The 27,197-nt window shown below is 36.2% G+C and overlaps 2 protein-coding genes across 2 annotated transcripts; one reads left to right on the top strand and one right to left on the bottom strand.

Annotated features, from left to right (window-relative positions):
* Positions 1–119: 119 nt before the first annotated feature.
* On the bottom strand, positions 120–2,431 carry LOC113783300 (probable 2-oxoglutarate-dependent dioxygenase At3g111800). Its single transcript, XM_027329393.1, has 3 exons — positions 1,869–2,431; positions 1,013–1,334; positions 120–527 (listed from the first exon to the last, which is right to left on the bottom strand). The coding sequence occupies exons 1-3, from the start codon at positions 2,360–2,362 to the stop codon at positions 297–299; spliced, it is 1,047 nt and encodes a 348-aa protein (XP_027185194.1). The 5' UTR covers positions 2,363–2,431; the 3' UTR covers positions 120–296.
* A 4,398-nt stretch (positions 2,432–6,829) lies between these two features.
* Positions 6,830–26,760, top strand: LOC113782884 (brefeldin A-inhibited guanine nucleotide-exchange protein 5). The gene is made up of 33 exons (XM_027328829.1): positions 6,830–7,205; positions 8,587–8,662; positions 8,950–9,205; positions 10,398–10,519; positions 10,609–10,667; positions 11,331–11,388; positions 11,466–11,550; positions 11,653–11,856; positions 12,008–12,066; positions 12,185–12,254; positions 12,339–12,407; positions 13,897–14,019; positions 14,116–14,169; positions 14,270–14,352; positions 14,601–14,697; positions 14,795–14,893; positions 15,013–15,204; positions 15,294–15,404; positions 15,513–15,697; positions 17,072–17,698; positions 17,954–18,371; positions 19,047–19,286; positions 19,363–19,486; positions 19,595–19,743; positions 20,911–21,267; positions 21,580–21,746; positions 21,839–22,071; positions 22,234–22,412; positions 23,040–23,156; positions 23,546–23,682; positions 23,763–24,093; positions 25,559–25,654; positions 26,336–26,760. The coding sequence occupies exons 1-33, from the start codon at positions 7,097–7,099 to the stop codon at positions 26,417–26,419; spliced, it is 5,370 nt and encodes a 1,789-aa protein (XP_027184630.1). The 5' UTR covers positions 6,830–7,096; the 3' UTR covers positions 26,420–26,760.
* The last annotated feature ends 437 nt before the right edge of the window (positions 26,761–27,197 follow it).

Here is a 27,197-nt window from a genome sequence, read left to right as displayed (position 1 = left end):
ATATAGTTATTCAAGATTTTCTTGATCTTTTGGACTAATGCATACAATCTTTCGTAAAACAAGTCAAAGATGAACTTCCAAAACATAAAGATTGCAAATAATAATAGTTTTCTCAAAACTAAAATAAATTACAGCTAATTCAGCTGCTTTTCATTGCACTGTATTGAAAGCTAATGTTCTTTACATGATTTGTACCATATGAAATTGAAGAAATGTAAATCATGGTCACGGTTTCACTATGGTATTTGGAAAATCATGCTCATGGTCACGGTTTCACGGTTTCACTATCTTTGCATTCAGTATTTGATCAGAAGTGCATCAATGTTCCTTTTCCCTTCCGGCCCCTTTGTGTACCATGAGGAGACATAATCCCCATACATGACTTCATGGTATATAGGAGGTTCAAAAGCTGGGAATACTTTCCTAGTTTTTGCAGGATCGTGGAATGTGGCAACTGAAAGTCTCGCTCTTTCAGCGTTTGTAAGTGCGCGATGTTGACAACTTCTGTATTTGCCATTTGTTATGATCTACAAGCAAAATAAACAATGTCACAAATTCCAGCAACAGCCAGGCAACAGTCTAAACCTTGATCTACTTCTAAAAGGGACCCGACAGAATGGGGACTAGGAATCAAACCCACTGCACTCTCAAGATTTAACTGCCAGAATGGGGATTCAACCTCCCAAACCACCAGCGTTTGGCTCAAAGACCCTAAGTATTTAATCAGTCATCAGTAGTTCTCGAAAGATGGAGCATAGCATACCAGACTTGACATTAAGCAAAAACAAGAAGCTTTTTTTTCAGACTGACCTCTCCAAAATTAGAATGATACTAAGAATTGGCAACCATATACTGCTACTGTATCAAGACAAACTAAGTAGCCAAAATAATATAAAAAAGAGCAAGAGAAAACCTATTGTCAACAACATGGTGCATAAAAGTGCACGGAAAACTGAATCTGCAGCCATCAAGAATCAGTAGAAAATCTATTGTCAACAACAAGATGCAGTACCTCAGTTTGGTCAGCCAAGAGAACTAAGATACCATCGTGCAATGGACGTACTGTTATCCATTCTCCATCCTTGAACACTTGAAGACCCTCAACGTTATCTTGGATAAGAAGCGTGACAGCACCCATATCAGAATGCGACTGCAGACCAAGAGTAAGGTCTGGCTGTGGACAAGGAGGGTAATAACCCACTGTAATGTTCTGACAGAACTCACCAACAGCCTCTTCAATGCATGAAGATGGCAGACCAAGACTCTCCGATATCAAACCCAACAATCTCTGAGCAAGGACTTTCATCTGATCACTGTATTCTGCCACTACTTCTCTAATCAACGATATACTTTTTCGTCAGTCCTTTCATGGGAGGATGATAGGAAATAGGAATCAATGCTGAATAAGTTAAATGTAAAAAATACAATACAATTAATTTGCAGAAAGATCTCATCTGTATATTATCTTTACCCTCCTCGTTGTCCCTCATATTACTTATCTTAGTTCATTGATGAGACAGGATTAATAATCCAATCTGCCTAATCCCGGGAGCCCCAGAAGGGATTAGTCATTCAATCCAGCCTAACCTTGTCTAATCCCAGGTAACCCATAACCCAATGACCCCTAAACAGGATTAACAATCCAATCCTGCGTAGCCCTGGTAACCAAATGAGCCCCACATTTTCCCCTTTTCCAGCATCCCTTTTCTGTCTAGGTCTACATTCTCCAAATATTCAGACAATTGTCTGGTTGCATCATTCAAGTTTTTCTAAGTACTGAACTAATAGCAATCAAAGGTTAAAATTCCAAAGATAAATTATGATTGATTAGAATAGAAGAATAAACAACCATTTACGAGCCATCCCACCTGTAATTAGGCTGATAATGAGGCCACTTAGCCGGATTCCGCCTCGACAGAGGCAAGGTATGGTGATCAAAATAGTCCCTCCAATCCAAAACGCTGTCGTTGTCAGCTAGCAGCATCCGGCTACCATAACCCTCGGAAGCCGGCGAATTAGGATCACAAGAATACTTGAGCTTCTGCTCCATATCACATTCCTCAAAGAATGATTTCCCCACTCGCCTCATCTGATCCAGCAATTCAATCGGTACCCCATGATTGACTACGCTAAACGCCCCCCAATCTCTGCAGGCCAGCCCTATCTCGTCTTTGAGGCGGCCGGTGTCTTCTCCGGCGACATTAATCGACGGCGGAGATAGCTCAGCCGCCTCGTTCTTATGATGATGGGTCAGCTTTGCGGCAGGTCGGGTTTCTGGGGGTTGTACGTACTGAGGAGGCACAACGGAGTTGCGGGTTTGGGCTATGGCCTGCACCCTCACGGGCTCTCCGGCGGGTGACATCCCCAAAGCGACGACGTTGAGGAAATAACTGATCGCCTGCTGAGAAAATAAGGTGACTGGAATCGCACAGGCTGTACTAATAAGCAGCCACTCAGGGTAAGTACCAAAGTATACAGGCCTTCAAATACTGCACCTAGAAGGCGGGCTTCAACTTTGACCGGTGAGCTGGCGCCTTCTTGAAATATCGCCAAAGGCGTGAAAGGCAGATGCTTTGTTGTTGGGTTTGAAAGATAAGCCAAACTACTCAATTGAATCGAGCACGAGTTAGTAAAAACTCGTTCAAGTTTGATTTGTCAACTAGTCTGACCAAATTTCAATAGCATTCGATAATATTTAAATTCGATAAAAAAAAATTCGTTCCAACTCATTTCGTCAAATAAACAAGACAAACTTAAACAAAATTTTAAGTTCGTTAACATATAATGAAACGAGTTTTGAACACTAAAGTATTTGATTTGATTAGATTCATTTACACCCTTACTCGTCAGATCTCTTATACTATAACTTCTAATATTCCTGCTATAATGCTCAATATTGCAAATTAATTAGGGAGTATCATCCAAGGAATACACATTCTATCCTTGGAAAGCATTGATTGTGTATTTTTAGATGTTAAATACTCATTTCTCGACTTTAGGTGTTTGTCGCATTTGTTCTTAGGCACTAGAGTGCTGCAGCGTCCAAAATTCAATACAATTATGTATTTAAGGTTAAGCCCAATGGCATGCGCCACTTTTTCAGCATGCTCCGATGAGGCCACCGGACAGCTTAATTGCCTCCCAACAAAATACTTGATTCATTATGAGGTGTTATCGAGTTGTAACTTGCAACGAACTCGAGCATTAGATTGCTATTTTTATAAGTTTTTTTTAGAAAAATATAGTGGACCGATTTGAAAATATCGAGTTGCGGCGAGTTCGAGTATTAATGTATTCGATAATTGAAACGGATTTGGTAATAACATTGGATTCTCAACTCTCAACCAATTTATTCTAAAATTTTGGTATTTTTTTTTGTCGTGTTCATCCTAGTCTCCTTGTTTTATCCCTCTTTATTTATTTATTTTTATAATAAAGGATAATTTCATTATAAAACTATGCTACATAAATAAAAACACGTATATAATAGATAGAAAATCTTCCTCTCATAAAAAAAAATCAACAAATAGTAAGACTTTTAAGGCTTTAAATTATTAGGTTTTTCACACATTCAGGTCGGATAGATCCTTGCTTTATCCCTCTTTAATTATTTATTTTTATGATAAAAGGATAATTTCATTATAAAACTATGCTACATAAATAAAAACAAGTATATAATAGATAGAAAATCTTCCTCACATCCAAAAAAATCAACAAATAGTAAGACCTTTAAGGCTTTAATCTCCAATTCGTGTACGTGCATGTCTGATATTATCATGATAAAATTTAAGTATTACAAATTCAAATATTAATATCAAAATATTTTGAAACAGACCTAAAAAATCGTCAGATTGACAAACAAATTTCATAAATTTCAAATATAAAGAGAAAAACAAAAGAAATTTTCAAAAGGGAAATCAATAAACCAATTTGTGAAAATTCAAGAATAATAAAAAGAAGAAACAAATCAAACTACTTGGAAAATCTTAAGAAAGAAGATTTGTCACAACGGGAAAATCATACGGGGATGCGGGAAATTTATTATTGCAAGATTAAATCAAGGGATAATTTCAGAAACCTCCCCTGAGGTTTCTGACACTTTCACTGACATCCCCTGAGGTTCTCAAAATTTCACTTACCTCCCTTGCTTTTGATTTTGTGGTAACAATCCAGTCCAAATCAGATTAAAATATTATTTTCATGTGTGAGAAGGTATTTTTATTCCATAGCTACCCTTTGCAGAAGTTGTATTAGTAGAAGATTCAAAGAAGAATAAATGATTTGGACTAATTAGTAAAGTTGAGGGGGGGTAAGTGCAATACAAAAAATTGCATGCACCAGATGTGCCATGCAACAGTTATTTGGCAGATTTTGCAACGGCTAGCTGCAAATTGCAACGGCCAGAAGGTTTGCTGTTTCAGTAGCAATAGCATATAAAGCAAAGCAACTTAACTACCTCTGAGGTTTCAAGCTATTAACATTCTTTGCTACTAATTTGGAGTGATAACAAGTGCATTTGCTGTGCTACAATTAGAGCTCTGAGTAAAAAGTTTTAGCTGCAACCATGGCCTCTTCAAGCCATAGGGGAGAATCATGGAATTCACCTACATCTTTCTCCATTAAAAACAGGTTTTGCCGCTGTAATCGCAAAGCAACCGTAATGATATCAGAGAGTGAAAGGAATCCAGACAAGTTGTATTTCTATTGAGAAATTTCCAACTTTGTGATGAATTTTAAAAAAATTCTACAAAAGGGGTGATTTTGGGTTTAATTTCCGTCAGGGGGGTCTTCGCATTTGTGAATTTCACAAATGCGAGCTTACAAGAGCTCGCATTCGTGGAATGCGAGCTCTGGTTATTGAGCTCGCATTCCACGAATGCGAGCTCTTCTCAATTTTTTTTTTTCCTTTTTTAAGAGCTAGGGAATTATTTCTAGGAAGCAAATGCGAGCTCTTATCTTTTTTATTTTGGTATTTTTTGAGAGGTAGGGAATTATTTGCAGAAAGCTTCTAATTTTTGTTTTAAAAAATGTTGCAAATATTTAAAATTTTGCAAATAGCTCGCATTTGTTAAATTTGACCTGCAAAAATTGTATTTAACTTTTTTGTTAGATTTCGCATTTATAAGTATGACTTGTAGAAAATTAGATTCAAATTTAGATGTATTAGGGTTTTAAAAATATTATATAAGTGATAAAAATTTTATAAATTGTAAAAATAAAATCAAACTGCTTGGATAATTAAATGTTATATTTGCATAAGAAATAATACAATAATCATAATAATGATAATACAATAATATTGGTGTAATAAAACTGCCATTAATTTAAATATTTACTTATAATGCCCAAAGAGCCTAATTACCAATTTTTTCTTCTCGCGCTCAAATATAACATTAACCCGCATGCGAGCTAACCTTGAAATAGAAAAAACACAGAATCCCGCTTGCGGGTTTCAGGAGTATTCGGATATTCTCATATGCACCTATGCAAATCGAACCAACCGGATATCTTATCCGTATCCCATTTTTTAAAATAAAAATCTTATAAATTTGAAAAATAAAATCAAATTTAGATGTATTAGGGTTTTAAAAATATTATATAAGTGATAAAAATTTTATAAATTGTAAAAATAAAATCAAATTTAAATAATTAAATGTTATATTTGCATAAGAAATAATACAATAATCATAATAATGATAATACAATAATATTGGTGTAATAAAACTGCCATTAATTTAAATATTTACTTATAATGCCCAAAGAGCCTAATTACCAATTTTTTCTTCTCGCGCTCAAATATAACATTAACCCGCATGCGAGCTAACCTTGAAATAGAAAAAACACAGAATCCCGCTTGCGGGTTTCAACGTTATTCTGCGCTTCGTGTGTTTGCTTTTGTTTTGCTTTTGTCTTTTTTTTTCGAAATGGAGGGTTGGCGGTGGAGCTTAGTACGAGCTCGCATTCTGAGAATTGAGTTAAGTTAAGACATAATGATTAACTCAAAAATCCACTTAACAACCAAAATGAATGTTCAATATCAACATTTAGACAAAAGACAGAGGTGGAATTGAGCAACACTAGCAAAGGTGTCATGTAGCTTTTCGCAGCACCAGGAAAGGAAAGTTAAAGGAACAAATAAATTTGTACCTTTCCTGTTGTGTTTGCAACTATTTCAAAATAACAATTAATTATTCACTTTGTTGCCGCTACTCCAGTGCATATTAGGACCACTGGTTTGATCACAATTTCCTTTCCATTTTTGTTCTTGTTATTTCCTCTGTTTCTTTTCCTATATCCAGAATGTCGTATAAGACCACATATAAGTGATCTTATATGTGATCTTGTTATTTCCTCTTGTCAAATCACACCAGGCACAAAAAATGGCGCCAATATTGTAGCTCAATTGGCGCCTTACTCCCAAAATGACTGGATTAATTCATGTATCAGGAATCAAGTTTCTATTATTGTTGTTAAGCTTAATTAATCATATCAGATGCCATTATGTAACTAAACGGTAGTAATTAACCCCAACTACTTGGGATATATCTGTAATTTTGGCCCTGATGACGTCAGAAAAGGGGCCCAATTTTTTATCAAGGGAGGTAAGTGAAATTTTGAGAACCTCAGGGGATGTCAGTGAAAGTGTCAGAAACCTCAGGGGAGGTTTCTGAAATTATCCCTTAAATCAAAGGGAAGAAATCATAGGCAGGCAGAGGACTTTAATGCCTAAGTCGGAGGATTCTCCGTACCAATAACAAATGAGAACAGAGTCTATAATCTACTTTTCATTCGTTTCTGCCCATTTCCGAATTCCGCTCCCAGATCTCCCACTAATTCCATTTCCTCCGCATACCTATTCATTCTTTTCCCTCTCCTCCAGAGAAAAATAAAAAGGGAGGGCATTAACCCATTTCCTTTCTCACTCTTTAAGATTTATTCAATACATGATTAGCCCACCTCGAGATTTATTAATCTTGCACCTGATCTGCTCTGATCTCAATCTTGAATCACTTGTATTTGCAAGTTAAGAGGGCCCTTCTTGCCAATTGACTTGAATTGAATCGGGTTGAGGTGGGGGAAAGGAAGAAATACCAAAATGGCTGGCGCTGCAGGGGGTTTTGTCACCCGGGCATTTGACTCAATGCTCAAGGAGTGTGCCAATAAGAAGTATACTGCTCTGCAAACTGCTATTCAGAGTTATTTAGGTTCGTTTTTTAAGCCCTTTTCCCTCTAAGCCCTGATTGATATTTTTTTTTTCTTTTTGGCTTCAAGCTTCATTCTTGCAACTAAATTGATTTCTTGCTGTACTTAAACTATGTAGTTCGAGTTTAATTCCCTGATTTTTGATTTACTTTCCAATTGTGTGTGTGTGTGTTTTCTTTGTTTTAGTACGTGGACATTGAGCTGAATTGGCTTCAATTTGAAGCAATGGAAATGTATCGATAGTTTGTGTCTTGTGGAAAATAAATCATAAGGTTATGTGCTGATTGAATGCATCTTCTTTACCTTTTGACATGTTTATTGTGTATTTGAAGTATTTCTTTATGTTATGTTTGAGGTCAAAGTTCTTATAAGTTGATTCCAGAATGTACTTTTCGTGGCAATAGTGCTGGAGCACAGTTTTGTACAATTGCTAAACCAATTAATTGCCTGGAAAATTTTCGGTCATCTGGTGTAACATGGAATGAGACAAGAGTTGCGAGTGCAAAAATCTTTTGCATTGGTTGTGATTCTTTCCTGGTTGTCCTCATTAAATTACTCATTGGTTAACTCCGCTGAGGGGCTCTTGGATAGTGGTCTTGATATGCATCATATTAGTGGAATGATACTATACTGCTGCTTTAGTTATGTAACAAAATTTATGGAAGCAAAAAACTTTGGAAGGAACACTAAAACAAAAGATACCAGCCTGCAAGGGCCCCTGTTTTCTGGATATTATGGTTGATCTTCAGGTCTACCAGACTGTTGGAATGAAAGAGTTAATTCGATACATGCAAATAAGTGTAAGCCAATTTTTGTGTAACCTACTATACTTGTCCCGCATGGTCTGTTTCCTTTGTTCTATTAATTTCTCAGATAGTTGATGGAATAAATTTTTTCTTTTCTTATCTTCAATTTTCCATCTAAGCCTCTCATTCTTATGAATTGACAAGTTTATTAATGTTATCTATAAAACTGTAACAATTTCTTTGCTGATTTTTCTTTTCTTTTTCCTGAAATTTTCTGGAACTCTTGGTTTGATAGAATACCAAGGATTTTTGTTATTTTCTTTGGTTTTTGTTGGGCAATGTGGTTGGCGGGATAGACAATCCTTTTGTAGGCTTCTGAAAGAATGTGCTGCCTTGGGTTCTGGTTAAAAAATGCTTTATATGGATATGTTTAAAGTTTACTGATGGTGTTGCCTCCACTTTTATTTTGAGGCATTTGCACTACAGAATGGCCACAGGAGATGTTTCCCTTTGTGTCTTTTTTGTTAACCCAATTAGAAGTGTATTTATTAGTTACACTCTTCTACTTTCACCTGCTACTATAAAGTATTATTGCTGATTAATGGTTCCTGTATCTCTTGTGGATTATGAATTTCAGAAAATGCAAAGCACTCCAATCAGCAATCGAGTTCCAGTGCTACCATGCAAACAGCATCTTCCCTTGGAGATGAGAGGTTGGTTACCTACTGATAGTTGCTTTCTATCTGCTCTCTTCTGCAAATTTGCTCCAACATTTAGTTTTATGTTTTATTGGTTCATTTGGCCAATTACGGCTCATCTTTTGTGGTACTTATTTTTTAAAAATGCCAAATACCCTTGGAGCTTGATTAGTACTTGGATCATGTTCTTATATTTATTGCAACAGCTTTTTGTGATTTGGTGGGTAGTATGAGCTTCCTAAATGCATCAAATCTATTGTAATATCTTTAGTTATTTGAATTTCTTTTAATCCTTCTTCCAGTAGTTTGACTGATACTCAAGCTGGATCTGCTAAAGATACTGCGGAACCAGATGATTCAACAACACCTTCACAGTCTAGTGTGGCAGCAGATCCCATAGGGAGACCTAAAAGTGCTGGTGGAACTATCACAGTTACCTTAGCAAATGCTGGGAATACTTTAGGAGGAGATGACGCGGAGCTTGTTTTGAATCCACTACGACTTGCATTTGAGACTAAGAATGCTAAAGTGGTAGAGCTTGCATTGGATTGTCTTCATGTGGGTGCCTCTTGTTATTTTTTGTCTTTAACATTGAAAACTTGTGATTTACTGGAAAGTATCTGTCTTTATTGCATCTATTATCCTATACTTGTTATCTTCTCTTTTTGTACAGTATGGCAATGGTTTTTCATCTTGTTTTGGGTGATTTTTTTACAACAATACAAGGAAAAAAATAAACTAATTTCCTTGTGCACATGGATTGCAACTCTCCAATGTGTAAAATTCACCTTGAAATGGTAGTAGAAAAAAGTTGATCTGGCAATATACTATGAGGTTAGTTGCAAAATATCACATGCTATATCAACTGTGCTCATGTACGTAATTGACTGTGGTTGTTTTGTAATTTTTCGAATTATGTTCTGATTTGATCTGCTATTTCATATATTATGCCTTTGGCTAAGCGTGATCAAGTCTTAAAGTATCATGGATGATATGACAATTTATTTTATGCTTGATCGAGGCTCTCTTAACCAGTTCTGTTCTACCAGTTTGAGTTAATTTTTGGATGATTCAAAATTCTAAAGTTCAATTTTTTTATGTAGTTTAAGTTCTTTTTCAGAATCTGAAGTCATAAAATCTTCTCTTGAGCAGAAATTATCACGTTAAATCCTGAATTTACAATTTTGAGAGAAAATTACTGATAGCACATTTAGTTCTAGTGCCATAATTTAGTTTTGGGAGGGGAACCTGATATACAAAGATCTTTTGTTAATTTTAAGAGTGGCTGCAGGGGATGAACAATAATCTAGACTATTTTGATGCGCACTGGATGTTTTCCACAGCAATACCTAACGTCATGTGAAACACATTATTCTGAGACTTTGTTGTCAAAACATCAGAGAAACAGCTCGTAGAACTTTGTTGTTTACTAAGCTAATTTATCACGTACAAGAATTATTGAAAGCAAAGTGGAAAGGAGATCTGAATGTTCTTTCCCTACAAAGTTAAGGTTAGAGAGGTAGTTTCTTCATTGAAACTATTGCTTTTGTGAAGATGAAAATGGTTGTTTGGATAAAAGGCTTGGTGTCTAACTTTGGGAGCTAATACAATATGTGACTTTTAGCCATTTTTTCGGTTTCTCAGGGTTGTCTTGGTACTATTTGATACATGGGTGTAGTGCTTTCCATTGAGACTCTGATGAAATAAGATTCATTGTTAACCTTTCCAAGCACAAATTTTCTAAGTGCAGAAACTTATTGCATATGACCATTTAGAGGGTGATCCTGGTCTGGATGGTGGCATAAATGGACCACTATTTACAGATATCCTGAACATGGTATGCAGTTGTGTGGATAATTCATCTCCTGATAGGTATGTGCCACCCTGCAGCTGAAATTGATTTCTGTTTCTCTATAAATTTTGGTTTTTCTGGGTGCGGTTTCTGACATATTGGCATTCAGTACTACTCTTCAAGTGTTGAAGGTGCTTCTTACAGCTGTTGCATCGGCCAAGTTCAGAGGTATAGAATTACAGACATTTTGCTGTTTGCTTATTTTACTTGTATAACCAATATGCTTTTTGTGGGTCATGGTTGAATATCCACCAAATGACAAAATGGGAAAGACAACTCTCCACATTAGAACCCATATTGACATTATTGTTTGCATTGTTACTTCAGTGATCCGCTTCTTGGCTGCTGTTGTTTGGTTTCTCCGCACTCCACGTGTGAATAGATTTACCTGTGGCAATATGCAGAGCTACAAAAATATTTCTCCTATTGGTGTAGAAAAATAGTTGTTTCACCTTGTTTCTTCTAGTAAAACTCAAATGAAGTTCACGTGCAGTTATTTTGTCTCCTGCATTTTACAGATAAAGAAGTCATGAGACTTAATTTACATAGTTGAATTGTTCATCCTATAGTATGAGGAAATCATGCATGTAAGAAAATTAATGGAGATGATTAAGTGACAATTGAATGGAAGGTGAATATGTGCTCAATATTATGTCATTATCTTTTCCGAGGCGATTTTATTTTCTAAGTCCATGTGACCAAAGAATATTGTAGAATTTAATAACTGGGCTGCTTCTGTAATTATTCTGGATGAATCACTAGTATGATGCTTCTCTGGAGTTCCTTGATGCATGAGATGTCCTATTTATGACTTTTTTTTTCATCATGCAGTTCATGGAGAATTGTTGCTTGGTGTGATCAGAGTGTGCTATAACATTGCCCTTAATAGGTAATTAGTGAAATGTTTTCTTAGTTGACATTATTCATCACTATACTATTCTCCTGACTTCCTAATATGTTGTTTAGCAAGAGTCCAATAAATCAAGCAACTGCGAAAGCTATGTTAACTCAGATGCTCAGTATTGTATTCAGACGGATGGAGAATGATCAGGTTTTTCATTTTGAATGTTCCCTCTCTTAAAGAAAATTTCCTCCTCATTTGGTTAAGTTGGGATGTGCATGTGAGAATCTTTTTGTACCTCTGCCAATTCAGGTGCCTACTTCATCTGTTTCTGTTGCACATAAAGAAGCTGCTGCAAAAAGTGAATCAAACTTAGGAAATGAGCCGGCATCATCAAGTGATCAGAATGATGGAGAATCAACTTTGGGTGATGCAATTTCTATCAACCAAGAAAAAGATACATCTGTTGCATCTCTTGAGGAACTTCAGAATCTTGCGGGTGGTGCCGATATCAAGGTCTGTCAGTCTTTGTAGTTGAGCACTTAGTCTACAATTGAAACCTAGGACACTTTGACCTCATTCTTGTGCAGGATTTTTGTTCTAAATTTGGCTATATGTTTTTGGAATTCTATCTGATGACCTTGCCTATGTGATATATGCTCCATAGGGTTTAGAGGCGGCTCTTGAAAAGGCTGTACATCTAGAAGATGGTGAAAAGGCGAGAAAGTATGGACACATACTAATGTTGTAATTCTTTGAATCTGAAAATGTTAACTAATAACATAGATTATTAATGTAATAATCTTTGAATATATACAACTGATTCAAACTTTTTTTCCTTTAGAGGAATTGACCTAGAAGGCATGAGCATTGGAGAACATGATGCTTTACTCCTTTTTCGCACCCTCTGCAAGGTTTGTATAGTTAGGTTCTTCCTTGTAGTGGTCTCTAATTTTTTAATTGCAATGTCTTTGATTTTTTGTGCTATGTGTTTGCAGATGGGTATGAAGGAAGACAATGATGAAGTTACTACCAAAACCCGCATCCTGTCTCTGGAGCTTCTGCAGGTTGAATTAGGGAGTTAAAAACTAGTATATATCGGTCCAATGTGCAACTTTAGTAATCTTATATAGAAATCCTTTAGTTACTTGAGCTAGTTAGACTCCTGTATCTTAGCAGGCTAGTCTTATAGCAAGGCAAGCCCTAGTTTCTGAGTTTAGGGGAAAAAGGTAAAGGATAGAAATAATTTTGGAAAGGAAAAAGAAAGAGAAGAGATTGCGTTTTTTGTTTGGGGGGATAAGGAAAGAAAAGAAATGAATTGGTTGCTTTTCTTTTTTTCTTTTTCTTTTTCTCTTCAGAGTGAAGACAAATAGAAGGAGAAGATTTCGTGAGGCATTTGTATCTTTTTAGTTTGTGATCCACTTGGCATTGTAGAATTTTGGATTATCAACCTTTTGAGGGCAAATCTGGTATTTTAGAAATAATATGTAAATAGTTTTTTGAGTTTTGGAGGGATCTAACATCCTTCTTTCTCTTCACATGTTATACAGGGCCAAGCCGAGTTTAAGTTAGACTTTTAATGCAATTCAATTCAGTCATGCTTGAGTCTTACTGAAGCTAAATTTGTTCTGGATCGCAGCTTTTGAAGTTATTAGATATTTGGCTTCTTCATGGGTTCTAGCTAGAAGAGTATGTTATAGGACATAGGAAAGGATAGTGGAGACACCTTTGCTTTTGTTGGCCATCCAATCAAGAGGAAGAAACTATGATTTCTTTTCTTACGTTTTTGGCTGTCATTTCTGAATGTTGCAATTGTGGATTGTCAACTTTTACCATGTTTGTGAATTTCAATTCATCTAAGATTGTTTGGCAATACTAGGGACTATCTTCTTCGGTATAAGGTACTCCTACAATTTTAACTTCCTTTTCCTCCCTGAAAGAGGTTGGCCTCCATTTCATTGCCTCATTCTCTTCTCATGGTCCTCCCCTTTCTTTCTCCCTTAACTTTCTTTTACCATAGTTTCTATCAAGAAAGTACACTTTTATCACACCATAGAGTTGCTTGTTTTAGTCAGAAGTAAGTTGCTATTTGCTCTGGCGCTGTTAAAGCTTTTAAGAGAATATCTTAAGCCTGACAGAAGTTGCCTTTTGCTGTGCCTTTTCTCTTGGTTAAATTGATTATGGAGTCTTAACAGGTCTTTTCGCATTTATATTGTTATAGCCATACTCCATTCTGGTTATTTGCAATTTTTATGGATGGGATTGCCTAAAATTACAAGGTGTTTGGAACAGAAAAATCTCAATAATATATACAGCTCCTGAAGTGATATCCTTGCTTTTCGAGATGACACCTTTTGCTCGTCAATATCATTTGTATTGTTCCTGTATTCTCCTGAGAATGCCTTATTTGTTATGGTTGTGGGCTGGTTATTGCTTGTGTCTTTTTTGGTTCAGCAGTTTGAATAGGCAGTATGCAAGTCTGATGTTAACTGTTAATTGCTGTTGTTTAGTTCTTGGTCATGCTACTCTTATGGTATTCATGTTATGAATTTGCAGGGTCTTCTGGAAGGTGTTAGTGTCTCCTTCACAAAAAACTTTCATTTCATTGACTCGGTCAAAGCTTACCTTTCATATGCATTGTTGCGAGCTTCAGTTTCTCGAACTACATCCATATTTCAGGTCTAGTTGGAATTGTCTCGTTCTATGTAGTCTTTACATCAGGTCACCAATGTTATGCAGAGTTAATACTAAATCGACCTCCTATTTTTTGTATAGTATGCAACAGGGATTTTCTCAGTGCTCTTGTCGCGGTTCAGGGAAAGTCTCAAAGTATGAAAATGACAAGATACCGATCTCACCCACTTGAAAATTGCAAATATTTTTTTTTTCATCTTTTTCTCTGATGCTAATGCCTATCATAATTTTCCAGGGGGAAATTGGTGTTTTCTTTCCATTGATCGTCCTAAGACCCTTGGATGGTTCAGACCTGAACCAAAAACAAAGTGTTCTTCGGTATGATATGTATTTCAGTAGATAGTGCTGATATTTGGATATAATAGTTTTCCTTAACTTTTTTTAGTCCTAACTTTCTCTCATATTTTCTCCATTGCATTGTATATTTGCCAAATATTGCGATTCATCGGACTAAAAAATTAGCTGTTTGACATATCAAAACTCGATGCTTGCAGGTCTTCGGTGAGCTTGCATTTTATGTGTTAATTCTTCATGTTTCATGACTTTGAATGAATTTGATCTTTCAGGATGCTAGAGAAAGTCTGCAAGGATTCTCAGATGTTGGTTGATCTCTTTGTGAATTATGATTGTGATCTTGAAGCACCTAATTTGTTTGAACGGATGGTTGGTTCTTGTTCAACATTTGGTTTGACTAACTTTCAAAATAAAGTTTCTTGGTACACATTTAACAAATTCTCCACTTTTGCTCTTTCTGGTATAGGCTACAACGTTATCCAGAATAGCCCAAGGAACTCAAAATATGGATCCAAACTCCATTACTGCTTCCCAGATGGGATCAATTAAAACATCATCTCTTCAGGCATAAACTTTGGACTATTGTTTAGCATGTTCATCTGGCTACAATTTGAAACAATCATTTCTTTTTCTGTTGAATTTCTGTTACAAGTGTGTTTGACATCTGTTTCATGTATTTTTCAGTGTCTTGTGAATGTTATAAAATCTTTGGTTAATTGGGAGAAGGCCCAGCGAGAATCAGGAAAGCTGAAAGAATCTTCTGAAGTAGAGAACTCAGCTAAGGAATCTGATGACTCAAAAGGCCGGGAAGATCAAGCTAGTAATTTTGAGAAATTAAAGGCTCACAAATCTACACTGGAAGCTGCTGTTGCTGAGGTATACACCTCTTGATCTGACCAAATATGTATTATGATTGGTGCATACTTGGGCTGTCTTCCATGACTGCTTTTGGTGTAATATTACAGTTCAACCGGAAACAAGAGAAGGGTATAGAATTTCTAATATCAAGTGGATTAGTGGAGAGTACGCCAGCATCAGTTGCTCAGTTTCTTAGGAACACTGCCAATTTGGACAAGGTAACGGATAATTGTTTGTGATTGTTATCTCTTTCCTTTTTGGTTCTTATCTTTCCAGCATACAATTCAGTTTCTGTTTGCAGAGACTCAAATGTCTTGTTTGTTTAGGTTAAGATTGGAGATTATATAGGTCAGCATGAGGAGTTTCCACTTGCTGTCATGCATGCTTATGTTGATTCCATGAACTTCTCTGGGATGAAGTTTGATGCAGCAATTCGTGAATTTCTTCGAGGATTCCGACTTCCAGGAGAGGCTCAGAAGATAGATCGCATAATGGAAAAGTTTGCGGAGCGGTAATTGCCTTCTTGCTACTCTACTGCTTAAATGCTTTTGTGGTAATCCAAATTTTTGAAAATAGCAAAACTATGGACCTGAGTGCAGAAAGAAAATTTAAGCTCATACAAGTAAAAGACTCGTACAATACTAAACGATATTTCTTTTAAAGCCTCATAGTGCTGTAATCCTAAAAACATTGAAAAGTTCTCTCTCGATGTGCACTTGTTCTGTATTTGTGGGTTTGGTTGATCATGTCTTGCTGTATTTATTTCATGAAAGGCAGAAGGTCCAGTTGACGAATCAGATTTTAATATAATTCTTTGCTTTGTAAATACTGTCTCTGGAGTATAGTGGATAGAATTGAAGATCAGATAGAAACTGTTGAGGAAATCCAAGTCACTACATAAGCATTCGGTTTTCAAACAAGGAAAGTAAAAAAAGAAGGAAAAAAGGCATGCACATCTCATAGATGTGCCCACAAAGTAGACTGACATGTGGGTGTTGTACAATTCTGTATGTACGAAAAGGAAAAAAGGCATGCACATCTATGAGATGTGCCCACAAAGTAGACTGACATGTGGGTGTTGTACAATTCTGTATGTATGAAAATGCCATTTGATTTACAGACTTGCCTTGAAGCATGTTCTCTTTTTGCTTTAAAAAAATGTTCTATTTTGCTTATGCTCAATGAACAGAGTTAATATGTTTGAGCAGAGATCCATGATATTCTTGTACAATGACAAACGCATTCAGTGGTCAATAGAATGGAATTTTTTGATTACGCTTGAGGTTCATGCTCCACCTTTTTTGAGAAATGCTGAACTTCCTCAAAATGAAGAGAATTAAGTTTTAGCTTACCTGGTCAAATTAGAGTCTGATATGTATGCACACTTTCATCGTGTCCACCCATCCTAGTAGTGTCTTTGATTCTCAGTAATTTGCGTGGGGAATTTTCATGTTTTTATTGCTTTTTATGAGTAATTGCTTCATTTTATACTTAAACTAGGTTGTTCCCCTTTTTTAATGACCAGTATAGCATTTTCACCTGAATATCTTGCATTTCGACGTTTGGATCTTGGATATCTCCCTCTCTCTCTCACACACACATTATAATGAGACCTTGCATGGTGGAAATCCTAGAATATAGAGAGTATGCGTGATTGGAACCTTTTTTTCAAACTTTATTGACAGGCTTAGTGATTGAGTTAAAGGGACATTCTTGTTGTCCCAAACTTTAATTTACAGCGCAATAAATAAGTATATATATATTTTGCTATTTAGTTGGAATAATATAAGCAGATAATAAGACCTTATTGCTTGTGATTGATTTTTTTTTTTTTCATTTTCGGCAATAATAATACTAATGATTGATCAATTTTGACTTTTGACAGTTATTGTGCGGACAATCCTGGCCTGTTTAAGAATGCAGATACAGCTTATGTTCTGGCATATGCAGTTATAATGTTGAATACTGATGCTCATAATTCACTGGTGTGGCCAAAGATGTCGAAGAGTGACTTTTTACGTATGAATGCGTTACATGATGCTGAAGAATCAGCTCCTACAGAACTCTTGGAGGAAATCTATGATTCAATTGTTAAAGAAGAGATAAAAATGAAAGATGAACCTGTTGGAATTGCAAAAAGCAGCAAGCAAAAGCCAGAAGCAGAGGAGAGAGGGCGGATTGTCAGTATCCTTAATCTGGCTCTTCCCAAGGGGAAATCTTCAGGTGATTCACAGTCTGAAAGTGAAGCCATTGTCAAGCAGACACAGGCCTTTTTTAGGAGTCAAGGGAGAAAAAGAGGAGCATTTTATACTTCACATCAGATTGAACTTGTGCGTCCTATGGTAGAAGCTGTAGGATGGCCATTACTTGCCACATTTGCTGTTACGATGGAAGAAGGAGATAATAAACCAAGGGTTGTTCTTTGTATGGAAGGTTTTAAAGCTGGGATACACATCACACATGTTCTTGGAATGGATACCATGCGCTATGCATTTTTAACATCTTTGATCAGGTAACTTCTATTTTTCATTTTTTGTCAGTCTTGTTTTGGCTCTGCATCATCATTTTCCTTTTTATGTTTTGCCTAAGAACTATTGTTGATTTGAGGATGTTGAGAATTTTGCTTTGACATCCTTGTTATTATCGTTCTTTGGTCCTTTTATCTGGGTAGCATGATAAACAAAATTTGGGACAATTAGGCAAAAATTTCTTAATAAAATTTTGCTCATTTATCTTTTTTCTTGATAGTTATTATTCTAATATGCAGATTTAACTTCTTGCATGCGCCAAAAGAAATGAGAAGCAAAAATGTTGAAGCATTGCGGACTCTAATTACTCTATGCGATACGGACACTAATGCCCTTCAGGAATCTTGGCTAGCAGTATTGGAGTGCATCTCTCGGCTTGACTATTTAACATCAAACCCAACAGCTGCTGCAACTGTCATGCAAGGGTCAAACCAGATTTCCAGGGATGCTATTTTGCAATCTCTGAGAGAGTTGGCTGGAAAACCTGCAGAACAAGTGTTTGTCAATAGCGTTAAATTACCCAGTGAATCTGTTGTGGAGTTTTTTACTGGTCTATGCAGTGTATCAGCTGAGGAATTGAGACAGATTCCTGCCCGTGTTTTTAGCTTGCAGAAGCTAGTTGAGATCAGTTATTACAATATGGCTCGTATACGCATGGTAACTGAGTATGCTTTGGCTTTTACTTTCGTTTTCAAGGGTGGTATCTTTCACTTGTAAGTAAGGTGTTTAGACATGTTATGTGTTTAGACATGTTAATCAATGAAATATGACTAGCACTTTCAACACCTTTTAGTTTACACCAAGTGTTCAAAATTTTTTAACAAGGCTCAACATTTTTTTGGATTAAAATCCTTTGGAATTTTCTTTATGTAAACTCTAGGTAACTTGGGTTATATGGAGCTTCTTCCTTTGAAGCCTAATGCTTGAGATGAATGTCATTTGTGATACATATGATAACAATGTGTTCTAATCACTTTTTGAGGCTGCAAGTAGGTTATTGGAACTTGTTTCTTGTTTAATTTCATATAAGCATGGTTCATTTGCATAACTTCACTTGCTTACTTCTTTGTCTGTTATCTGCTTGATGTCTTTTCATGCACACTGATATCAAATGGCTAAATTTGCCTTGGAAGTTTGATGTGATTTGCATCTATCCAGGAACAACTCATTGCTTGAGTGATGGAAATATGACGCTCAATGTCAACATTTGTGTTTTAATTATAAAAGGATTTACTGTGTGTCTTGACTAATAATGTTTCTGTGTCAATCATTCTATCTTTGACTCACATTAAAGCACTTTTTCAGTTGCTAATGGATTACAATCTCTGTTAGGTATGGGCTAGAATATGGTCTGTCTTGGCCAGTCATTTTATCTATGCTGGTAGCCATCCTGATGAAAGAGTTGCTATGTACGCTATAGATTCTCTACGGCAACTTGGTATGAAATATTTGGAGCGTGCTGAACTTGCCAATTTCACATTCCAGAATGATATCTTAAAACCATTTGTAATTCTCATGCGAAACAGCCGAAGTGACTCTATACGCAGGCTTATTGTTGATTGTATTGTGCAAGTATGTTTTCTTCTTGATGTTGTTTTTGGTCTCCTTACCTGTCTTGGCATTGAACTGATTCTGTTCTGGAAAGCAGATGATAAAATCTAAAGTTGGAAGCATAAAGTCTGGCTGGCGAAGTGTGTTCATGATTTTCACAGCAGCAGCAGATGATGATCTGGAATTAATTGTTGAAAGTGCATTTGAGAATGTAGAACAGGGTTAGAACTTTCTTTTTCATTCGTTTCAACCTTAATAGTGGTTTCTGTGATTTTTGAGTTTTTGATAGTTTCTTTCTATGACTACTAACAGTGAAAAATCTTGTGCAGTTGTTTTGGAACACTTTGACCAGGTTGTGGGGGACTGCTTTATGGATTGTGTCAACTGCCTAATTGGGTTTGCTAACAATAAGACTTCTCACCGAATAAGTTTGAAAGCTATTGCACTTCTTCGCATATGTGAGGATCGTCTTGCAGAGGTTTGTAGAAGTGTTGAATTTCACCATGATTTGCTTGTAGACTACAATACCTTTGTTAATTTCATTTCTTTATCTGTATTCTAGTAAACATTTAAGGTTCATCTTAAGGATATGCATTGTGAGGAAAAGGACATAAAGACTGTGAATCTACAAGTTTAATAAATTTTTGAATCGACCAGCAAGCAGTTGGTGCCTAGGGTTCTGGAAAATACTCTGAATAACAGCAGAATACGTTGACTTAACAAGTTATGCTCATACGACTATGATCAAATATTTGTTAATGAGTATCAAGTTAGTGTCATAATATATTGAGGGAAAGTCAGGGTCAACGAGAAGTGAGGAAACAAATATGGTTTACACAGTTCATTTTCTTTTAATTGCATGCTATACCGCTGTAATTTACAGAATAAATCCAAAACTGACTTCAAAATTAGAGTTGTGGAGGGAGTTTTGGAGGCATCCGGCATGAATTGTTTGGATGGTTGTAATTAATTAATTGTGTATGAATGTAATTTTAGTCTCTGCAGAAGGAAAAATACTAACCAATTTAGCACAAAAGTTTACGGATTAGAAACTAAGTCAAATCATCTAGATTTTATCTGCCTACCTAATTGATTTTGAGACTTTAATGTGTTTTTTGCGATCAACAGATCCCTGCATAAGTTAAAGGGGTACTGATGGGATTTATGCTTTGAATCATTAAGAAAAAAGGGGAATGTAGCAAGATACTTTAAATGGGGCAAACTGTTGGATTGTTGGGAAACAAGCAGTCCTAAGATAAGTTTCTAAATTTAATCTTGCTGAATTTCATTATTCTGCTGGGTATGTGGGAATTAATGAATTAACAAACAACACCATTTGCAAAATATGAACAAAACCAAAAATAAGTTTAAACAAAATCTCTTTCTGATGTTTTTGTCATCCATTTATGCGCATCCGAAGCTGGAGTACATAATCTGACCGGAAGATATTCATGACATCATAGTCAAACTATTCTTTGAGGTGGTTCTGAATTATTTGGCAAACTCTATAATGAGCGTTAGTCATTGATTCTTGATTGATGTGAAACTAGTATCACTTCTGTTAACTGAAATTTGTACATTATAATGGTTCGAGAAAAGGCATACTGATCCTAATTACATTATTTGTCTTGTTTATCACTTTCAGGGTCTAATACCAGGTGGTGCTTTGAAACCTATTGACATTAATGCAGAGACAACTTATGATGTGACTGAGCATTATTGGTTCCCAATGTTGGCCGGTCTATCTGACCTGACCTCTGATCCCAGACCAGAGGTCAGAAACTGCGCACTTGAAGTTTTGTTTGATTTGCTGAATGAGAGAGGTAGCAAGTTCACATCTTCATTTTGGGAGAATATTTTCCATCGGGTCCTGTTCCCCATTTTTGATCATGTCAGACAAGCTGGTAAAGAAAACTCCGTTTCTGCTGGAGATGAATGGTTTCGGGAAAGTAGTATTCATTCACTCCAGTTGCTGTGCAACCTCTTCAACACTTTCTACAAGGTACTGGTGTACTTCCTTGGATATCTCGTGGAGGAACTCCAGTATTCCTTCCTCACGCAACTATATAGTGGCCTAGTGCAGTTGGAGGAATACCAATTTTTATCTCCTCACTACTACATACTTGCAATTATGAGACCTTACAGGAACTTGCATGTCACAGGGTTGCTCTTATATTATTTATATTACCATTCATATGATGTTCTTGGTTGCCACTCGTAACGGTCTTCTGATAATGTCCTGGAACCATGTTATGCATAGTTCATTTGGAGAATTTTATCATGTTGTGACAATTTTTCTTCTCATTCTATGCAGGAGGTTTGCTTTATGTTGCCCCCACTCTTAAGCTTACTTTTGGATTGTGCCAAGAAAACTGATCAGTCAGTTGTTTCATTATCTCTTGGTGCATTAGTGCATCTCATTGAAGTTGGTGGGCACCAATTTAGTGACCGTGATTGGGATACTTTGTTGAAAAGCATTAGGTAAGTATTCTTTGCCAAAAGTTAAATGTCCGATAACTTGTTCTTAATAAAGATTGAGTTCGAGTATCAGTGCTTTGTTTGATTTTTAATAGAGATGCTATATACACGACTCAACCCCTTGAGCTGCTCAATGACATGGGTTTGGAGAACTCTAGACATCATACTGCATTGACAAGAAATTTAGAAGTCATCTCAGGGGATACACCTACCACGCCTTCTGCTAATAATGGACCATTAGATAATCATCAGCAGAATGGCAGTGATAGTGGAAATACATATTCAATGGTGTCTACAAATGCTGGAGACGATTACGAGGGATCTGAAGGTTCTCTCTTTTTCATATTTTGATGTACTGTTGGTGTGGTTGTTGCTCTGATGTATAATTTAACGATATAGATAGATTGAATTACTAGCAATTTAGGAAGTATTCATTACCTTCTGAAAGAACAATCCATGGAAAATATCTTGAAGAGCTCAGAATCTGCAGGTGTGCCGTCTCCTTCTGGAGGAGCTCAGAAATCTATTGATGCTGGTGGCTTTCAGCGCAGTCAAACATTTGGTCAAAAATTTATGGGAAATATGAGGGATAGTCTCTTTCTCAGAAGTTTCACCTCTAAATCAAGAAACCCTTCATCAAATGTTTTTATTCCATCTTCTCCTTCCAAGGTATTTAGTGCTGGAGATTTTCCTCAGCCAATGTTCTTGTGCTGGTTCTGTTGTTTTTTCTCCTTGATTCTCTGTAACAGTCTATCTGTGGTGCACAAACTATTGGTACTTTTATGTTGGTCAGTTGGGATATTTAAACTCTAATTTAATCCTGTCAACTGCAAAGGTCGATGGGGAAATCCTATTTTAGTAGATATGCTTTTCCTAACTTTCTCCATTGAGATCAAAAGCTAAAGAAAGCACCCAGGGTTATTCATCATCCAGGTATGAAGATAAAAGAAATATTTATGAATGTTAAGGAGAGGAAAGAATACACGTCATATGAGGATTACATACTTAAAGAAGCCAATGAAAGTTGTGATAAGAGAACAAATAACATTTTCTTGGTCCTTGAGACATATGCATAATGCTTGCGAGATCTGCTTGAAAACCTACTATAACGTGCTTTTAGTGTTTTGAACTGTATTAGAAATGTTTTTTCCAGCTTTTTGAGATCGCTATTTATAGATTCTTAATGTATCAATGGTTTTTACAGAGTATATTGAATGCTCATTGTGCTTGTCTAGCTGAAGTGTCCTTAGAATCTCCTCTCGACTTACTTGGCTATTTTATGGTTTTTATGTCTAGTTGTCTGACATTGTGGAGCCTGATGCAAAGAATGAGGAGGAAAGTTCACTTCTTGGAACCATTAGGAGTAAATGCATCACACAATTGCTACTTTTAGGTGCTATTGACAGCATTCAGGTATGATTTGAGTGTTTTTCAGATTTTGAAGATTATCTAGAGTTTCAACATTTACTCCCTAGTAAACCATCATTTGGTACTTTGTAAAGAATGGTGTCTTATATTCTTATAACTGAATTCATCATGAATTTTGCTTAAATTTTTATACAGCCAATTTTTTGGAAGTCCTATGTTTTTTCTGCTAGCATTTTGTTGAGACAAATGTTAGACATGCAAATCTCAAAGAATTCCTGAAACGTGCTTAATGACAGAGACTACTGAGGCATCAATGTGGGAAGGGATTACATCTAGAAATAGATGGTTTTTCATTTTTCTTTTAACATTTTTTGGTACTTATGGTAGAGACAAGAAAATAACTGTTTTTCTGTTGCTGCGTTCCAAACCTGCAGACGAAGTACTGGAACAATATAACGACTTCACAGAAAATTAGTATCATGGACATTTTGTTCTCTCTGTTAGAGTTTGCTGCATCGTATAATTCATACACAAACCTCAGATTGCGGATGCAGCAGATTCCTGCTGAAAGGTTGGCTGGAGGTCTAGCTATACATTTTTTGTCTTCAACTTGGAGCTTGTAGAATATGATTTCTGGTTTATTTTGTACAGGCCACCTATGAATCTTCTTCGACAGGAGTTAGCTGGAACTTGTGTATACTTGGATATTTTACAAAAGACAACTGCAGAAGTTAATGGCAACATAGAGGAAGCAGACAAAAAAAATATTAATGAGAATGGTGATAATCATTTAGTGACAACTGGTGCCACTACAACAGAACAAATTAAAGATGAAAAGCTTCAAGGAATAGCGGCAGAAAAGCTAGTCTCTTTTTGTCGACAGGTGCTTATGGAGGCGTCTGATTTCCAGTCCACCATGGGGGAGACTGCTAACATGGATATTCACCGAGTTCTAGAACTACGTTCTCCCATTGTTGTTAAGGTTTGGAATATTCTTCTTTAACTTAGTTTTTCTTGGATCCTATCTCAGCGGTTAAGCTGGTATATAATGTCCTTTTCTTCTCTTTAAAGTCGCTTGGACTTGGTGAGAATGGTTGTGTGTGATATAGTTTGTGAAGAAACAAGAGTGTCGTATGCACAAGTGATTGCAGGCGCACAATGTCAAAGCTGACTTCTTAAAATTCTCAAAGCACATTATTTGGCCTCTGAAAATACATAGTAGTTCATAAGGTATTGTGTCCCGGGCATTTTTGCATCTGTTTTGCTGCCTGTGCATCTCAAATAGCAAAATAAACTCAAACCTTTCTTGGCCTATTAGATGGTATATTTTGAAATCTACACCGCTGCCCTGAAATGCTATATGATTACAGAGAGATGGATGGCATGTGTTTTCCATAACTTTTTTCTACTTGACCAAACAGGTTTTTCTTGTCTTTACCTCTTGTTTTTTACTTAGATTTTTTGGATTTTCAAATTGTTGTTTCTTTCTTTGCGATGGTGACTAGGAAATCCCTTTAGCTATATAAAGAGGATAAGAAAAGAAAGGAAGCAGAAAAGATAGCATGTTAGTGTAGTAAGGGAGATCTAAGCAGCTAGGGTCAAAGAGAGATTGAGCTATGGTAACTGGACCTGAGTTGACAACTTTCCTAATGGACAACCATGTTTGAATTAATTGCATTCAGTAACTTGAGTTGGTCCCTGCCCATAAACTGACAATTGAGGACCTAAGAAAAGATTTTTTCACTTCCAGTATCACTGGGGACTTTTTAAGTGTTCCCAGAAAAATGCATAGAGGGCTTATGGATCGCAATTACCTCTATTAGTTTGTAATTTTTTTCCTTCACAATAGAAGGTTCCTGTAATATCTCAAACCCTTGATTGACTGAAGATTGCTGGGCATGGTGCTTGATAAGTTTTAGAAAATTGCATGTTACTTTAGATGTGGACTTGATATAATTTAAAGTATCTGGTACCATATATATTTGAATTGCTCTTAGTTGTCTAGGCATCATGTGAGATTCTGATAGTGTTGGCACTGCTGGTTTCCCTTGTTCTTGTCTTTTAAATACCTTTTATTCCTTGATTGGAAGGAAAATATTGCAAAGTTTATTTATCTTCTAATGGCTCAAGTGATGCCTCCAAAAGAGAGGAGAGACAGGAATACTGACGTAGGTTGAAGAAAACTTCTATATTTTTGCATCTGTTGGCGGCAAGGAGACAGTGAATTTTGGCTTTTCTTTTCGCTTTTTTTCTTTTTTCTTTTTTTTTCCTTTTTTGGCTTTCTTGTATATATCAGCATAATTTTGTGCCTGATATATGTAGTTTAGATTCTTTTCTGCTGTTGTTGTTGTTGTACTTCAGTCTATTTAAATGCGATATAATTGGTTCAAAGGTGAGGAAAGCTGTATATTACTCTTTCAGTAAACAAGTGGTTCTTTGTCTTCCAGGTGCTTAATGGTATGTGCTCTATGAACAGCAAGATATTCAGAAATAACCTTAGAGAGTTCTATCCTCTGATAACGAAACTCGTATGCTGCGACCAGGTATCTCTGCTTCTGTAAATGAACGTTTTCAGTTGTTTGCTAGTCTGGTTGTCCACAAAAAGATATTATTCTTTTCCTGCTTTTTATGTCATACCTTGATAAACATAGTTTTACCACCTCCAAAAATTGTTGAAATTTTCTGTTTCTTAATTTCAGTGGGTAGTTACAATAAAGTTGCCTTCATGGTTAAACTGTTTCTTCTACCATAGAGGCGCTAGAGTACCTTATATGTTGCTTTGTTCTAGATAGTTTAATTATTAGTTCTAAAGTCCATCAGTGAATGATCAGCATGGATTGTTATGTGCCTGCCCCTCTGGGGGTGCTTCCTTAAGGGAGTGTGATTTGTATTCAATGACTATGTGTGTCTGTCTGAGTGAGCACACGAGAAAACATCGACATTTCTATCTTTTGAAACTTTTATTTCTACTTGTCAATCCTGTCCTACCATGTCCCTGATTCTATCCTTGACCTGTCTACATCATGGTCCTGTGTACTAATTGTCTGACAAAAGATGAGTGCTTGCTGTTTGCTTAAAGAATGTAAAATCTTTTATTGACAAACAAATTAGAACAAAAGTTGTCTGTGCAGTCACAGAAGTAATAGGTGTCTATTAGGTGGCTCAGAAGATCAACCTTTCAGATGACTTCTGATTAGAAATATGACTTCTGATTTTTCCAACAGATGGATGTACGCGGAGCTCTGGCAGATCTTTGCAGCAAGCAGTTAACAGAGTTGTTGCCGAAAGCACAACAGCCTGTTCATTGAGTTTCTCCAGCGGGAGTTCCCTTAGCTTTCAAATTGAGTTTAGAATATGGTATCTGATTTTGCTAACGCAATTTTTGTTACCTTGATGTAATTAGAAGACTTGCGCTGTGTATAAACACTACACTACGGCCTCATATAGCTTATACCCTTGTTAACATTTCCTTTTTCTTTTTCTTTTTTTGAGAGTTTTACCGGATGTAATATTGGAAGAGCACAAGAGAACATCCACTTCCCTTTAGGTTATACCATAGTGCTAGTATGCATTTGGCTATTCAGGTCTGAGAAACTTTGGTGTTTTAATATAGAATATGCAACATTTGTTGGTTACTCTTTCGTTGAAATGCATGCCTTCTAGCAGCTTATTTGCTGTCAATAAACACTAGTAGTTTCGTTATTGCTGTTACTAGTTGCTGAAGGATGAGCAGATGCATTTCTCTTATTGAAAAATGTTGCACTTTTTGTTGTAGTATTAGCACATTCTTCATCCATTCATTCAACAGCTCAGTCTTATCAACTATTCTTCTGCTAGTGGTGTCTCATCTCAAAGGATGATCGTCCAGTGAAGCAGAAGTAAAGTGTTTTTGCAACTTGGTCTTTGTCAGATCAAAGTTTTATCCTTAGGCATAATAAGTTCCACGAAATTGTAAACGAGATAGAGAATTTTAGGGATGCACTTAGATTACTATATATTATTAGTTTAATTGTTGGCAAATACCTCTTGTTTTTTAGCCCTTGGGCAAATACTCTTTCAATTTTGGGAAAATGCATAAAAAAGCCT

Source organism: Coffea eugenioides, chromosome 9 (assembly GCF_003713205.1).
Source record: "Coffea eugenioides isolate CCC68of chromosome 9, Ceug_1.0, whole genome shotgun sequence".
NCBI classification, from domain to species: Eukaryota; Viridiplantae; Streptophyta; class Magnoliopsida; order Gentianales; family Rubiaceae; genus Coffea; species Coffea eugenioides.
This window is presented reverse-complemented; position numbering and strand designations above follow the sequence as displayed.